At 27.3% G+C, this 18,314-nt stretch overlaps 1 protein-coding gene across 1 annotated transcript; it reads right to left on the bottom strand.

The window, feature by feature from the left end:
* Nucleotides 1-1,959: 1,959 nt before the first annotated feature.
* On the bottom strand, nt 1,960-18,008 carry LOC129969700 (CDC42 small effector protein 2-like). The gene is made up of 5 exons (XM_056084389.1): nt 17,786-18,008; nt 16,325-16,460; nt 12,143-12,235; nt 8,125-8,221; nt 1,960-6,034 (listed from the first exon to the last, which is right to left on the bottom strand). The coding sequence occupies exons 2-4, from the start codon at nt 16,379-16,381 to the stop codon at nt 8,126-8,128; spliced, it is 246 nt and encodes an 81-aa protein (XP_055940364.1). The 5' UTR covers nt 16,382-16,460; nt 17,786-18,008; the 3' UTR covers nt 1,960-6,034; nt 8,125.
* Between the last annotated feature and the right edge of the window lie 306 nt (nt 18,009-18,314).

Here is an 18,314-nt window from a genome sequence, read left to right as displayed (position 1 = left end):
AATAATTATTTACTAAAACATAATTTTTATATTTTACTTTTAATTATTATTTTTTAACAATTTATAAGACAGAATTCCCGAACTTCTGAAAATATTTTTTTTCATTTTATTATAATAAATTGATTATACAAAATAAGAAATCCATATTTTGATAGTTAGATAATTTATTTATTGAAATGAGTGGTGGTAAGTATATTTACTAGCGACCATCTGGGCAAAACTGGATTGATTAGCGTACTTATCACTAACCATAAAAGGGTAAAAATAGAATGCCTATTTATATGTTTACTTGCCATTTGATTTTAGGCATTTTAAAACGATTTCTTGGCATTTTTTAAATACAAAACAATGGAATTTTGCAAATTGAAAATAAATAGTTAAAATTAAATTTTGAACACCATTTGGTATTCAGTGGGTGGCCACAAGGGTTTTATTAAAAAAAAAAAAGCTGTAATCTTATATAATTCAATCAATAACACACATTTCAATTATGATGATGTAGATAACTGCTATAATGAATAGTTTAGGAATGACTCACCAATTATTTTTGTATGAATACTTTTTAATTCCTCGCTTACGTGGTGTAGGAAAAGCATTGTAATCGTCGAAAAAATTCGGACTTGCTATTTTGACGAATCCCCACGTTTTAGACCACCCTGAGTTCGAAAAATACATTTTCGAGAAATCTGTCTGTCAAGATGACTCAAAAATGTTTTAAGCTACATGGATGAAATTCGGTATTTGATCTTTACACCAAATTTACAGATTTTCATCAAATTTTTAGCAAAATCTGTCCAGAAGTCTGTCTTTCCGGCTGTTCTAATATATGTCAATACGAAAAATACAAAATGAAGCAACCTAGATGAATAAAATTCAGCACGCAAATTTAACATCCGTACTGCAGAGACCTTTCAAATTTTAAGCAAAATCCAACAAGAAATTGACCATCTGTCGATTTGTATTTTCAGAAACATGCAGACACAATAACTCAAAAACGCGGCGATTTAAATAGATTAAATTTGGTATGTGATTTTGTGGCTAAAATTGTAGATCTGAGTCAGTTTTTTAGTTCTAATGGGTCGGGGAAAGCGCGCCTAAAACCCGAATTCGATTTTCGGATACTATTAATCGCGTGCCAGGGATTAATGCCAAAAATCGCACGAGAGATTCAGTAAAAATGGTTAATATTTCGTAACCATTGTACGCCAAAATCATGCAAGGCATTATCTGGCATAACACCTTTATGCAAGATAGTTTTGAATAGACACTCCTGCCTGTTCGTGCTTAAAAATATATTAATATATGTGCATTGCGTATCTCATTACTGGCTTTAATCATATTTTTATTATTCATAGAGTTAAAATTATAATTTTTCTATTCAAATTTAAAATAAAATCAGTACAGATATGGCCTTGCATCAATGGCATCCCTGAGCTATGACCCAACTGGACAAGACGGCTCATCTTCACCAACTCGAAGGAGGTTAAATCACATACATAGGGGATGCAGAGGAACTTGGTATCATCATTCACGCATTTTTGCAGTCGCAACTATAAGACAAGATCTAATGTCCAACCATGGTAAGAAAAGAGAAATCTTTTTTTTCCAAAAGTTTTCTTTTTCTACTTATTTAAATCTCAACTAAGAAAATATAATATAGATTTCAAGTTATTAAAGTGACACGAACCATATGGAAATATAGATAAAAATATTATCTATTTGTACATACATTTTGGACTATGATATTTCATTATGTTCCTAATCCACATTAAAGATTAAAAAAAAAAGAATAATAATCATAAAATAAAGAAATAGCAAGTACTTAAAGAAAAGATGAGTATTTTAAAGGCAAAACAAACTGAAAAAATGAAACTAAAAACAAAACTATCTGATAATTTTTACATAATATTTTTATTATTATAAAACTGTACATATAATAAATACAATCATACCATCAAAACAAAACAAGCACACAAAGTTTAAAAACAGCGAGAAAACATTACAATATTTATTATAAAGAGCCTGAAATGTAACTATTGTTTGTTAATCAATACAAAAATGCACACAGCATTCTGAATTTTTAAAACAGGCATATCAAAATGACAGCAAAACTTGCTAGAAATTTTTTTTATAAAAATTGCATGGAAATATGTAAATACCAAAGAACATGCTTTAAAAGAAAAAATTGACAATATATATATATAAAAAAAAAAACTCTCATGAAATAGTTGATTTTTAACGGATTAAAAAAAAGAGATTTGTGATAAATTTAGAAATATTAAAGTATATTATGAGAATTAAAATTCAAATCCAGAAGCAAAAAACAATTTGGTATACTTATGAATTTTTCCCTCTTCACAGAATAAGACATGATACATATTAATTTTCTCCAATACTAATGTTTAAAGGGGGGGGGGGGGAAGTCATCAATAAATAAAATTTATTATTGCACAACATATATAAATATTTTTAAATGAGTTAACTGTTAAAAGTTCCTTGCCAGAATGGTAAAAATTAAAATCCAAAATTTTTTTTTATCAATTCAATTATTTTTATATAAAATAATATATATATATATATGATTTTTAGTGTTGTTAATAAATAAGAAAAAAAAAGAAATATGGAATTTATATTTAATAAACACAAGCATTTTAATAAATCAACACACAGATTATTATAGGGCTTCTTAAACTGTGGTTCAATATTCATGAAAGTCAACAGTCTGATTTTAGATTCTTCAACAGTTGAATAAAACCCCTTGCCTGTAAAAATTATTAAATAATACTTAAAATTATATTTCCCATTCATAATCTTTATTAATGCTTCATTCTAACATTTGAGTTGCAAAACTTCTATCAACTTGAAAACATACTGAAAAAGAAAAAAAGTTTAAGAATCCCTATATTTCACTTATTGCAAGAAATTCCAAATATAATTTTCAAGAACATAACAACAATAAAATAACTAAAAAAAATAATAAATTAGGATTTAAAACAAATGAGTATTTTCTAAAATGATTTGCACAATTTAAAACAAATTATTTAATCAAAAAAAAATTAATGCCTTTTCAAGTTCACCATATCTCTAAATGAAAAAGATCCAATTCCAGATATAACGAATGAAAAAAGATTATCTTTCCCCAACAATTTAAAAATTTTTTTATAAGAATCATTACTACATATTCAGTAATGTACAACATGAAAAGAGAGAGATAAAATGTAAAAAAAAAAGTCTTGAAGTTGCATTGAAATTTTTAATAAAAAATTAGAAAGTTTTGTGCTTGAAAGATAATAGCTAAATCTCAAATATTATCTAAAACACAATGAAATAATTTTGTACAGCAAACCCACACATGGCATCCACTCACACACAATAAAAAATTTTCAAACAAAAATAATAATATAGATATCTATAATCAGTCTCGTCATTTCACCTTATTCTAAGAGAATAAAATTCTTAAATAAATTTCTGCCAAATCCATCACTTAAATGAGCTGTTTTGCAAAAGAAACTAAGCAGAAGCAACATATATACATTAAATATGCAAATACAGATATTTGCATTTTTTTTTTTTCCTGTTATAATTTAAGTATTGCATGACTATTTTAAGTACTAAGATAAATAAAAAATATATATATTTATTACCATAGAGGGCTTGGCAAAAAAAAAAAAAGCCATAAAATTAAGACAGAAATAAAAACAGGAATTAAAAAAGATAATTATCACATGTCAAGTTCCAATAATTGGAATGAATCTTTAGCAGAGATTTTTTGTGACGAAAACACTTATATAAAAATTTAATTATAAAAAAAGCAAAAGCCATAGATTGCAACAATCTTATAAAATGAGTGTCAAATTCAATCACAGTATCTTCATTAAGAAAAAACAAATAATTTGTAAAAATTTGTTATATCACACACTAGGATTTCTAAATATCTCGCCCACAAAAACTCTTCCAAATTATTATTAGTACTAAAATAATTACAAGAAATTTGCTATTAATTTTATTATAATAGAAATATGAAAGGAAAGTCAAAAATAAAAATTCATGAAATTATTTCTTAATGTTGCATGCAATGCATAAGCCCTATTTGAATATACAGAAGAATAGTATGCTATACATCTATTTGAAATTTGTTATACCGTAAACTTATTTATATTTATTAAAACTTCTTCAAATTATTTTGTAACTATTTTAAACAATTACATTCAATACTTGGACATACAGCAAAACAGATAACAGTATTAGATGAAAAAAGACCAAGCAATTCAAATTATTTCCAGCTTTTCATCAAAAATATTTGAAGAATGCACTTTAAATTTGATATCTTATTAGATTGGAAACCCATCAATATATATACTGCCAATACAATTCACTTTCAAACTAACAAAGACAAGGGAAATTTCTTATTTAACAGCATTTTATTTCAAATTTTTTCAAAATTATTTTTTTAACCAAGTTACTATTCTAAAATATAAGTATAATTATTATAAAAATTTGTGTGAATAAAATGACTTTTGGTATTTAATTGTTAATCATGATTATCAGCACTACGTTCCACACAGAAATTAACAATACTAAGACACCATTTACAGATTATTCTCTACTGCATAAGTTGTTCACACAAAGTATTTACTTTTAATAATATGGAAAAATGTTAATGTCTTTTCTCTAAATTATCATTGAATTTCAGGATTTTAAAAAAATGGTTTTTCATGGCATAATGGATTACACAATTAATTAGCATCCAAGCATTTTGAGGTAATTAAATACTATCCAGAATATGAAATACAATGGATAAATCTTCCATTAGACAATCACATCACATCTAGATGTCACATTTAAAATTCAAAACATCTAAACATTTAATGTGGACAAAATATTCTTCTATTAGGAGCCTAGATTCTGCACTTCTCATTGACACCAGACTCTAAGAAATGCAAGAAAGATAATATGTCCATGGATATTTATATAATTTTAATGATTTGTCTTTGAAGGCCTATCTTGATACACTTAGTCATATATTATAGAATCTAAAATACTATATTTCCTTTCACACATATAAAATTCACTTGACTATCTTGTCTATCAGATCGTTGAAAATCTGTGACAAGAGTAATATGAAGTTTTATTTATTAAATGACGGATTGTCATTAAAAAGATAATAATTATCAAAATCTCAGCTATGTAAATTTCAACAGTAATCTCTTCAATTTTCTTTGAAAGAAAAACGTTTTTAAGTAATGTTAATACAAAATATTTAACAGAATATAACCAGCATCATATATAATGTTATATACAACAAAATACAATATAAATTACTAAAAAAAACTTCCTTTTAATATAAATATCTTATTATATTAGAGCCCCAATTTACATAAAATATACAGTTTTATCAGTGAGGTGCATAAGTGCATCACAAATTGAGGTGATAAAATTTGAAGTCATTATGGTAGCATAAAGTGCAATTTTCAAATCAAAAGAGACATTAACATAAAAATGATTTCATTTCAAATTAATTACAGCATAGAAAACATAAATCTGAAATGAACTAATCTTCATATATCAATAGAGAATATAATTAACCAACAAATGGCACATCAAACTTCTAAACAGGAATTTAAAGAGAACATATTATTTTTTTTAACTAGAAAACAGCAGCAAATAAAATGTCTAATAGAAAAACTGTACTATATATATAATACTCTTAGTCTTTCCTCTAAGTACAAATGATTTTTATTTTTTTAAAAGCAATGTAAAACATGAAGAGTTTCAGAAATAATAGTAAAATCCAGAACCAGTATATGCAGAAAGATCGGAATTCTTGTAATACACTCAAACCAACGCAATTAAGTAAAACTTTTTTGTAATGAATATAATGCACAATCACAATTTACTACAGAGACGAGCTTCTTAGGACGCAGATGATAGCAACACAAGGCTAGGATTCAGAATGGCTTTTAAGTATGAGAGACCTCTATAGGCTGGATGGTCCTTCAGATATTTACAGCAGCAGGTGAAGCCATCACACCACCTAAATTAATTGATAACAAGAAATAATCTAATTAAAAACATCATGAGGAATGAATATAATAATATTATATTATTTCACAGTATATTTTGCATGATTTTCACCTTTATAGTATTGTATTTTAACTTTCAAGTATTAAATGATTTTTTTCATGTCCAGGAGCAATTTGGCAATTAGGCATGAAGCAACAAACACCACCAAATCATAAGACAAATATCAATCTGATAACTCAATTATTTATAATTTAAAAATTTGAAATGCCCTTATTTAAATATTTTTTAATTGCTTGTTCATTATTTTAAAGAGGTTTGCAAGACTTGATGGAAACTAGTTACCAAGTCCCTAGAAAAGTTAAAGTAAAAAGTATTTAAACTAAAAAATTCATTTTTAAAAAAAGATTATATTTATGTATTTGAAAAACAAATATTTTTTCTAAACAGCATTAACCTACAACCAATGAATCTCTTAATAGCAAATTAACATCAAATAATTCATTCCAAGCAGCTCTCTAGCTATATGAATTATATATCTCTATTGAAAATAAAGGAGAAATTTTGTTTATCTGGGTATTGGTACTCTACAGAAACAGAATGTTTGACCTAGAACTATCAAATTTAGCAAATGTGTAGTTTGAAGGAAGAGAATATGCCCATCTGAGTAATTTTTTTTTTAAGTATTAAATAGTTAAAAATTAAATGAAATGTTAACATTTTTCAGCAATAAATAAACTTAAAATAACTTGCAAAAATTTAATGGAACAGAAATAGAATGTTGCATACTCAAAATGTTAACATACTATTGCAAAATAGTTCTTAACAGTCTTAGAGCAAACATACTCACCCTCAGATTACATAAAAAATGGACTACGATTTCACTGAGTTAAATTTGAGGGAAAACAAAAAGTAGTTACAGAACTTTTGCTAAAAGATTTAATTGATTAATTTGTAGCCTATGACATTTAGATTTTTTCAATGATTTAAAAAATGCAGGGACATTATTCTCACTAATTTAAGGACTTATAGTGTTAAAAATAAATGTATTCAATTCGAGTGTCAATCACATCCTTTAAAGAAAAACAAAATCCCCTTAATATTATGAATGCTGGTTCTAGCAAAAAAAGAAAAAGCAGCAGTATGAATATCAGAAATTGCTAACTGATGTAAATGATTCCACTTGAAATTCATCCCATTCATTAATTAAATAAGAAATTGATAGTAATTCTTTTCAAGCTTTTAACTTAAAAAAATATCACTGATTCGATTTTCTCCCTTCATATTTCAGTTAATCTTTATTCCCTCTACATTCTAATTAGCTCTCTCAATCTATTTCTTTTATATTTTTTTAACGGAGAAAAAAGGAGACAAAACTTTCTGTAAACAAGGCTACAATGTAATGCAAAATTTGCCATCAGCTTAGCACTACATTATAAGCTGAGCAAGTTTTGAGAATCCTCCCCCTTGCTCAGGTCTTGCAGTGACTGCCACCAATAATTAATAAAACAGCCGAGTTTTATAATTTTAAGTATACACTATTTTGCAGACAAGTAATAATTTACTGATATAGATAACAGTGATAATGAATTTCAATTTCTTAAGCATAGCAAAATACTTCAGAGAAACTAAGAAATATCAATGCAGTGAAGAATAAATTCCGGCTGTCTGCAACAAGATCAATATACTAAAAACTTTGATACAGATTTCACAGCATTTTTTTATGGTCTGATAAATGGAAGTAGAAGGCATTCAAACAATAAACCAAAAAGAGAACATTTTGGATTTTGACTATACTGGAACATAAGATTTAGTTACACGAAGTTTTAAAGTTTTTCCCAGTTTTAAAAACTAGCTCATAAGAAAAAGCAACATCTTTTTATTTTAAACAGTAAAAAAAATTTATTAAATGACACGCAATTCATCATTCCACGTAAAAAATGTCCGAAAACTTTATCTTACTAATTTTTAAATACAATTTTATGAAATTAATTTCTATGACTAAGAAACCACAGACTCTGCCTCAAAAAATATATGTATTAAATTTTAACTATCATTAAACAAATTTAATCTAATTTTTTTTTAAGACAAGAAGGAGGATACCTTAATTCTTTACATCCACAACAGGTATTTGAACATTTACAGGAATTGCATATTCATAACCACCTTTTGATGCCATCTGATGTTGCAAGGAATTCAGCTATAAAGTTATTTGAAACAATAATTAAAAAATTATGAAGTGGCAAAAATAACAGTAAAAATAATAATTAAACTTAATTTAAATAATGTTCAAGAAATATTTATCATCAAATTGTCAGATTCTCTGAAATTTAGTGAAAGGACAGAATAATTTCAACTCTACAAACTGTTAAATCTTCACATCAGCTAAATGAATAAGCACTAATAGTTACCATATAAAAGGGCAATATTAACAGCAAATAAAGGTGATATATTAAAACAAAACAGAACTGTGAATACTAAAAGTAAATTTTGTTGACAAATCAAGCTAAGCAATTTTTTAAAGTAAACCAAAATTCATTTGATTATTTTTTACAAATATTTCCTAATACTTGTCAAGATTTCAATAAACATTTCAGAGTAAATTTAATTAACTAGACTAAAGTAATATTAACAAAGGAGGTTAGTAAAAAGAACTTTTTTCTATTTGTTTAAATTGAATACACAGGGTTGCCACTCAAAACTGGAGAAAAAATTCTTTGTTTTTTTCCCTGTTCGTATATTCAAAATAAGAGGAAATAAGCGGATAGAACTCATATGCTAGTTATAATGCAATATGACTTTAAGGTGCGAAAAAGGCAAGAATAGAAAGCAACAATTTAATATTATTCAAAATAACAGCATATTAAAAGATTTACATTCACATACAAAAAAAAAAAAAAAAATCTTTATTTATTATAGTGAATTTAGAAAAACAAAATTTTTATACTAAGGGGGAAGGTGTATATATTACCTCTCATGCTCTTTAACTGTAAGTCACAATCCACACAAAATTACGGACTTGGGCGAAATAAAACAAAAAGCATTTTTGCTATCACGATCTAAATCATTTAATGATTTCTTAGCCAAGAAAACATTTCAAAGCAAGATCATTTTTTAAAATTTATTCATTTTTGCCAATTCATGTATTTGGGCATCGATTTCTGCAGATTTTTCAGCCATCAATTTCATGGAATTAATCCTTAACAAATAAGATATGACATTTTTGTACGGCCTGACAAAAATTTTTTTTTAGTTATATCACTTACAGTAAACATATCTCAAAATATTTCCGATATATCATTGAATGCATTAAATGACGAACGTGATGCAGCAATTAATGCCCTTAAAAATCCAACTTTATTATTCCTTTTGCAAAAATTTCGAAATGGGTTTATTTTCGAACATTAAATTTGATGCTTATGGATTTGACATGTTCTCTTTTCCTGCATTTATTAAGTTCAATATCAATGATGAATTCTTTTGAACTGGCAGGCAGTCTTGTAAGTTTTCCTCTTTTGGCATTATTAGTAATTTCTTGTTTTCTCATTTTATTTAGACTTAGTATTTTCTTACAAAGTGAGCAGTACGCAACAAATGAATTTTGCAGAACTCCTTTAACCCCATTCAGCAAAATCAGGATTGATTTTTTAATCCATTCATATCATATTAATTTGGATTTTGAGCAGTTCATTGTTTAAAAAAATTCTCTAATCTGCTTTGAATAGACTCATAATTTCTCAAATAATAAACAAACCATTCAATAAAATCAAGTACAGTAGACTTTAACAAAACAGTTTTTCTTTCATAAATTGAATGTTCCCACCTGAGAAATGTGTTCTATTCTTTCACGCAGTTACAGAAGTTTTGTGCAAGCTCATTCTCTGCAATTCGGGAATCTAATGGAAAAAGAACAACTGCCATGCAAATCGAAAGTGAACTGATCGATACAGAAGAAAAGGGAAGAGAATAGAAAATGGCCGAGTTTCCACATTACACAATCACAATTGATATTGTTTCATTTTCGGAAGCTATGACTACAATCTTTTATTCTTGCAATCTTTGAAGATCCGCATCTGTTAGATAACTGAGAAACTTAAAATTCACTGCATTTTCATGGTTTTAATGAAAATGTACAAATTTTACAGTTTTTAGCTTCCTGTGTTTTCTCATTCCAGGTGGCATGGCAACCCTGATACAATTTCCGAAACAATAATTAATTTGAAGGAAAAACAGATAAAAACTAAATAAATGAAGTGCCATTTTATTATAAATTCAAAAGGGAGTGCAATAAAAAAACATCAATGAAATAAAAGAAAGATACTAAAACAAAATTGTGCTCATCTATTGGAACAAATCTATTTATCAGTTTAATGGAACAAATCTATCTACAAAATTAAAATATTCTTAAAATCATAAAATATATACAGTGGCTCAAAAAATTGAGAGAGCATCTTACTTTTACTTGATAAATCCGTCTTTCAATATAAATAACACATTACCGAGAAGAGCAAACATGTTTTTATTTTTACCCATAACAAATGGTTTAATTTAGGGTAAAATTAAAGAAAAATCAACGGAAAATTCCTAAATTGAAAAATTTTAGAAGCATTTTAAATAAACATACTCAGATTTTTGCCTCAAAATATTGAGAATACACCAATGAAATTTTTGCAATATCTCGTATAGAAACAAAGTGTCATTGTTAAGTTGTGTGTCTTTTGGCTCTTATAATGGTCTCTAAAAGTCATGGTACCGATTCGACCAATTTTTGGGGTATCTGAAGGTATTTTATCCCATTCTTCTTGCAACACTTGTTTTAGATGGGTTTTGTTTCTAATTTTGTGTTTTTGAACCTCTTTTTCGAGTAAGGTCCACGAATATTTTATGGCATTGATGTCGGGGTACTGTGGTAGTGTGTGTAACTGCTGTTTACAATGAAAAAGATATCACATTTTGACGTTACGAGCATTCTGTTTGGGGTAGTTGTCCTACTGCAAAATGAAATTTCCATCTAAACCCAAATTTTTAGCACTCTTCTTTATATTGCTGCGAAGAATATCCAAATAAACCATATCGTTTATAATGCCATCTATAAAAATTAAATTTCCTACCCCGGATGAAGCCATGCAACATCAAATCATGACGGAGTCACCATCATGTTTAACTGTAGGATGTAAATTTTTTGGATCCAAAGCAATATTAGACTTTCTCCATACAGTACGATGATTGCCACTGCCAGAAATGTTAAATTTTCTTTCGTTACTAAATATAATTTTCTTTCAAAAGTTATTGGTCTTCAATTGACGAGTTTTTGCAAACTTTAAATGCTTTATCTGAATTTGCAAGCTGATGAACGGTTTCTCTCTAACATTGCGACTTTTATATCCGGCTTGTCTAATGGCATTTCGCAGAGTTTCAGCACTTACACTTTTGCCTATGATTTCAGAAGTTTCTGCAGCAAGTTGGAAAAACCATATGGTAGCAGCAATCTGAAGGAAAGTGTTAAAAATTTGAGTTTAGATGGAAATTCTGTTTTCCAGCAGGACAACGACCCCAAACAGAATGCACGTAACGTCAAAATATAGCGTCCTTTTCATTGTAAACAGCAGTTACACGCACCACCACAGTACCCTGACATCAATGCCATTGAATATTCGTGGGCCATACTTGAAAAGGTGGTCCAAAAACACAAAATTAGAAACAAAACCCATTTAAAACATATGTGGCAAGAAAAATACGATAAAATATCTTCAGATACCGCCAAAAATTTGTCGAATCAGTACAATGACGGTTAGAGGCCATTATAAGAGCCAAAAGACATGCACCTTAACAGTGACACTTTGTTTCTATGCGAGATATTGCAAAAATTTCATTGGTGTATTCTCAATTTTTTGAGGCAAAAACCTGAGTATGTTTATTTAAAATGCTTCTGAAACTTTTAAATTTTGGAGTTTTTCGTTGATTTTTCTTTATTTTTACTCTAAAGTAAACCATTTGTAATGGATAAAAATAAAAACATGTTTGCTCTTCTCCGTAATGTGTTATTTATATTGGAAGTCTGATTTATCAAGTAAAAATAAGGTGTACTCTCAATTGTTTGAGTCACTGTATATATACTTACATGGACATTCATATCTCCAGATCCAACATGAGCAGTATGCCTGAAATTTGTTGGACTACCTATCATAGATCTATCAATTCTATGCCTCCGTTTCTATCAAAGTCAAAGAAGAAAAAATCTGTTTAGTATTAATGTAATCAGTTATTGAAAACACAGTTATTACTCTTTCAATAAAAATAATAATAATAAAAGATGAATTTCAGTGAGTAACAAATATTTCAAATACCATTCCTAATGGTAAATGCATTTGTCAGTTCTGAAAAATAAACACAAACAATTATGCATCAAATTGTTATTATTTTTTAACTAATCTGATTTTAAGCTCATCAGAAGATATATGGAATAGATTTTGAATAATCTTGATTAAGAAACAATACCATTTCTACCATTTCAATATCTAAGTTAAAGAAACCTGATCAATCCATAACATCTTATAATTTCAAACTAATGCTAATCTATACTTATAATAAAGCTCAATGTGTGTGTGTGTGTGTTGGCGCTCTACAGGCCAGACCGTTTGACATACAGCTACCAAATTTGGTACATGTATACCTTGGAGGTTGGGAATGTGCACCTGGGGTTTCTTTTTTCGAATTTTTAATTAGAATTTTAATTATTAATTAAAAACTAACTTTCCCGCCAAAAAAATCTTCCATTTTCCCCACCGCCAACTTTTCCGCCAAAAAAATCTTCCATTATCCCCAGCGCCAAACGAGAAAGGCTTCAGTTTTTGTTTCTACCAACAGTAATGAGGCTAGGGTTAAAATTTTTCGGCGGATTATTTCAATCGGTTCTGTTTATTTTCTTAATGTTTGATGCATTTAAAATTAAACATTGTTAATGAATCAATCTTTTAGATTCATTCTGAAGTACTTTTGAATTAAAATAAAACAGAATAAAGGAAGTTAAAAATTTCTAATCCGCATAGCGTTACCCCAACTGGCGTAGAAAAAAATCATGTATTTGCGTTACGTAACCGGCGAAGAAAATTCACGCATGCGCATTCTGTTCTGATTGTTGCCATGACAACGTTATCAATGGATGATTTAAATTATTTTTGGGTTAGTTGCATGCTTTTGTAAGTAAATTGTATTTATGTTAGTTATATATTTTTTGTATATGCTTATAGTTTTAAGTACATCGTTTTTTAAGTAGTTTTTTTAAAACCTGTTTTCAACCGTTTATTTTAAACGATTCGTTTTATTTTCTTAGTGTTTGATGCATTTAAATTTAAACATTGTTAATTAATCGATCTGCTCATAATGAATCTAAGAAAATTTTGTTGACCAACTCTTGAGATATTACATAAATTTAAAAAGATATTCTTTAGTGCCCATAAAGTTTAAACGCTGAGTGACTATTTTCAGTAATCAGATTATAAAAAAAATGCTTTGTTTCAGTAAAAAATATTATAATATTAATTGAAGATAAATTCTTTCCACTTTAATTTAAAGCATAAATTCTACGGGTGCTAACAGAAAATGAGACAGATACATATTACGTTATGACTGAAAGCCTTTATAATATTATGAATGAATTATATGATAATCAAAATTTGAAATTTTAAAATATTTTGATGAAGAAGCTATTAAAGTAGAAATTGCATAAAATATTTAATTATTAAAATTTTAATGAACATTAAGATTGGCGAACCGGCTGGTCGCCAAAGGCGGATAGTAAAATATAAAGCAGAATCTACATGAATATTTATCTCAATGTTCAAGATAGAGAAACTCAATGAGTCCAAAGTGATTAATGCAGACAGTTTGCAAACAATCTTATGAACATTTGTCAAGACGGAACAAATTAGACTAATATGGTAGAAGCTTTCATAGTTACCATATAACTGTATTGATAAAATATAAAACAAAATTTGCATATAATAAAAAAGAATTTAAAAAATATAAAATATATAATTACAATTGAAAAGAATTTTGAAAAGATTTAAGTACATAAAACTTAATAGTAAGATTGAAAGAACAAAAAAAAAAAAAAAAAAAAATGGAAATGATAAAATAAAATTTTGAATAACAAACATAAGATATAAATATAATAAAAAAAATGGATCTTATAATAAATGTAAAGAATAAGATAATAGTATAAATAAAAGAAAATTTAAAATATAATAAGTAATATCTATAGAATGTACGACATATTTAGCAAAACATAACTCTCTTAAAACCTCAATATGTTTTATGCAAAAGAGTTTTCAATATATTTTATACTATGTTCTTGATCTCAATTTTCCCTGTTGTATGCTGAACCAATTCCAAAGTCCCAAAACTCTATAACTGGGAAGAATTTTCCCCATATTATTGGACATTCATAAACATAATGTCCGATTCTTCCTTTATCAGCAATGCAGTTTCAATCTGGCGATTTTCCCCAAAAAACGACTTTGATATGCCAGAAAATAAACATGAGTAATTAAAAATTAACTTTTATGAAAGTCTCATTAAATTTTTTTGAATTTACTGAAAGCGTCAAACCAAAAATAAATCTTGAATTATTAGATTCCATCCAATTTGCTATTTTTGCATAATTGATCTAATTTTAAACTTAATCCATTACAGGAATTTTTAGACAACAATCTGTTGTTTCTCTTTCAGTCATCATTTTGGCTCAAGAATCTGAATTTACAGTACCCATTATACCAACATGGGCTTTTACCCAATAAAGCTTTATATTTGGTTTAAATTTTAGCATTCTTTTTATCTTAGCAACAATTGGATACTTTTTTTGTTGATTTAAGTGCCATTAGTACTGAGCAAAAATAAATAGAAAGATGAATTCCTTCAAAACAATCAATTTTCTCAATTGCTTTTAAAATAACTATTGCCACTCCCCCCCCCCCTCCCCCAAAAAAAATACTGGACTCATCTGCAAGTCACAAATACTTCTCAAAGTATTTTATCACCTTTATTAAAGCATACTGCAGAACATCCAAGTTTATTAAGTACTTCTGAACAATCAGTTAAAATGATTTTGGTTTTATCATTAACAAAGCCATTTATTGTCCAAGAAGTGATGGCATTTATTCCAAAGTTGGAAGTCAGTATTTCCAGAAACTTGCAAGTAATTTTAATTTATTTTTCTGTTAACTTTTTCATTCCTAACTTTTCCAATGAAAAGACCAAATTTTCTTACATCTTCTTTCATAATGATATTAATTGGTAGACAACTGGCAAATACCTAGGTCGCATCAGCTGTAACTGCTCTAAATGTCTGTGTAATGCTTAAAGGAGTATCTTCGTGTTTTATTAAGTTTTAGTCCGATTATAATAGTACCTTTCAACCAAATTTCAGTGCCATACAGCAACATTGTTTGTCAGAAACATATTTATAAATTTCTTTCAACATCAAGTATTGCACAATTCTACTTTAGAAGTTCAGTATTTTAATAATATCCAAGTATGGAAGACATCATTCATTATATGATCAAAAGAAAAAATTTCAAGATATTTTAATTATATCAAAACACTGCTATAAATATATTTCTCTCTACAAGTCATCAAATAAAAGTCCTTGAAGAAGTCTTCAAATTTAGTTAAAATTCTTATAAATGCAGAATCAGAATATAATGAACAAATGGATTTTTATGCAGACTAACACAGCTTTTGAAAAAACCAGCAACAGTATTTCCTCTTTAACTTTCTTGTTTAATTAATACAATAAAAGACATTTTTTGTTTTTTAGTATGTATTTTCAGTATCATCTTACTGGTTGTGAAATTTGATACAGATTTGATTTGATCTGGTAATATGAAGGTAACCAAATTTCATTTATGCAGATAGTCCTATTTTTAAGTTACTGGGTTAACAAACACATCAAATAAAAACTAGTAGTTGGTCCATCCGTTCATGGAATTGGTTCAATATTTGAAACAAATCTGTAATTATAATGATAAAATCAAATTCTACCATTTCATTCATATAGATCTGTTAATGTCTGAATAATCATGTTCACATGCATGCATATAGACATGAATTTTCCCCATCAACAGAATTTGTGATAAAATTGATAAAAATCTAAATTATTACATTCACAGACAAAAAGGCATAAATCCAATTTAAAAAAACAAAATCGGGGTGGTAAAAAACATGAAAAATCATCAAAATCTGGAATCCAAATATTTTGACAGTTAAATATTTTTTCTTAGAATACAAGATAATAAAAACTTACAGGAGGTGGGTCATCAGTTATACAGCAGGAGAAGCACTGAATCCATATTTCGCTCATCCTCCCGCCAAAGTGAAGAGCGCGGGGGCGTCTCCCTCCTTCAGCCAGTGGCCTCAGCTTTGTTAGTACGAGAGAACACCTGTAAAGAAATAATTTTAAATTCTAATTTCAAAACATTGGAATCCAATAATAAATAAATCTCATAAAAATGAGAGTTTCTAAAAAATGCTTTTCTTATTAGATTATCCATTTCATAAATACAAATGCCACTATACGTAATTATTTCCAAATGTAATTTACTTTTTATTCTGTTTAATATAATTATATTATTAGCCGAGACAAAATTTTCATAAATTAAACACCAGAAAACATTGATACACTTAAATAATTTTGAAAAATATTTTAAAAATGCAATTCCAATGTCATTCTCTAAACAATTCAACAAATTGATATCTTATAGCATTTAAGTACCAAAACAAAAATCTGATTTAATTTTTAATAACAGCATTTAGATTTAGCATTGACACTTTTTGTGATAAGATGTATTAAAAATAATAACCAAATGTTAACCTTATAAAGTAGTGTAATTACTTATTAACTACATACCACTGGTTAATTGCTAAAGATCATATAATAATAAGGTCTTTTACAACTAACATTTGTCAACTGCATATACAATACACATACACCTAACTGAATGATTAACTTTTCCATTTATGAACTTCTGAGAATAATTTTTAATAATTATAAGACATTTGAAAATGTTTATAGAAATTTACATTTATACATTTTAAAATTTCCTGAAAAATACAAAAATAATCACCCCTTATACCATAATTTTAAATAACTAACACATTATTACTGGATTCTGGAAAATTGTAACATTTTAATCACGAAATCTTCTCTTTCAAATAGAAGAACTAACATTTGATAACTAAAAGTGATTATTTGAAATCAAAACTTTAAAAAATTACTCATTCACACTATGAAAACCATCAACAATTGAATGAATACAAACCATAGAACACTCTTTAAAATGTTTGCCTAATTTTAAAATAAAATAACAAAATATATCTGAACATAAATCACTTGGAGGATCTGATATAAGCTACATACATCAAATCAACCTTAAGAGTTAATTTGGGTAAGGAATCATTAAAATAGTACATTCAAACTTGTAAACAGAAAATGCTCACTTATTTAGAATCATCAGCATATTCCCTCATTTTATCATTTAAACATTATTTTCATACCATATATATTAAAAATATGTGTTTATTAATAAAAATTTCAAAAAGTCTAGTTAAAAATATCAAAAGTCAACACAGTAATACAAGTATAAGTGTCACTTCCTAACCGAAGCAGAGAAAAGATATTCTTTCAGATCACATATGAAAACTTTAGTGACTAAAATATTTGCATGGGTTGGATAAGAAAAGCAATTGTATAAAATATAAAACTTACCAAATAAAAAAAGTATAAGAATAAATTTACGAGCAACCTCCGAAGATATATATAATAATAAAGTTATATCATAAACATCAAAAGTCTTTGTTTAAGTTTTTTATTTTTTTTTTTTTTTTGCAGAGGATATCACCTAAATAAATAGAAAATGACTTTTAAAATTCTAAACGGTAAATATTAATTTAGTCAATAGAATTTTACTAAGAAAACGGAAGCCATCTTTAATTACACAGAAAGACCGTTGCAGTTAACAGTTATTCCGAAAACCAAACCAACCGAAACTTAGTTTGCAGTAGAGCAGACAAATTTGCCCGAAGGAGAAAAACAATCTGCCTTTTCTTATGACGCACAATTTATATTTGCTAATGTGATTAATTATTAATTATATAGATGCATTTCTACATTTTCTGAAACAATACCATTTATAATTAAGTAAAATTACTACATCTTTCATTCTTGTAAATTTCAAATGTTTTCTTGCAGCGTCGATGAGATAATTAATTTCTGTTTTTTAAGACAAATCAAATTT

This window comes from Argiope bruennichi, chromosome 1 (assembly GCF_947563725.1).
Source record: "Argiope bruennichi chromosome 1, qqArgBrue1.1, whole genome shotgun sequence".
NCBI lineage: Eukaryota > Metazoa > Arthropoda > Arachnida > Araneae > Araneidae > Argiope > Argiope bruennichi.
Note: the sequence above shows the minus strand (reverse complement) of the source record. Positions and strands in the feature narration are given on the sequence as shown.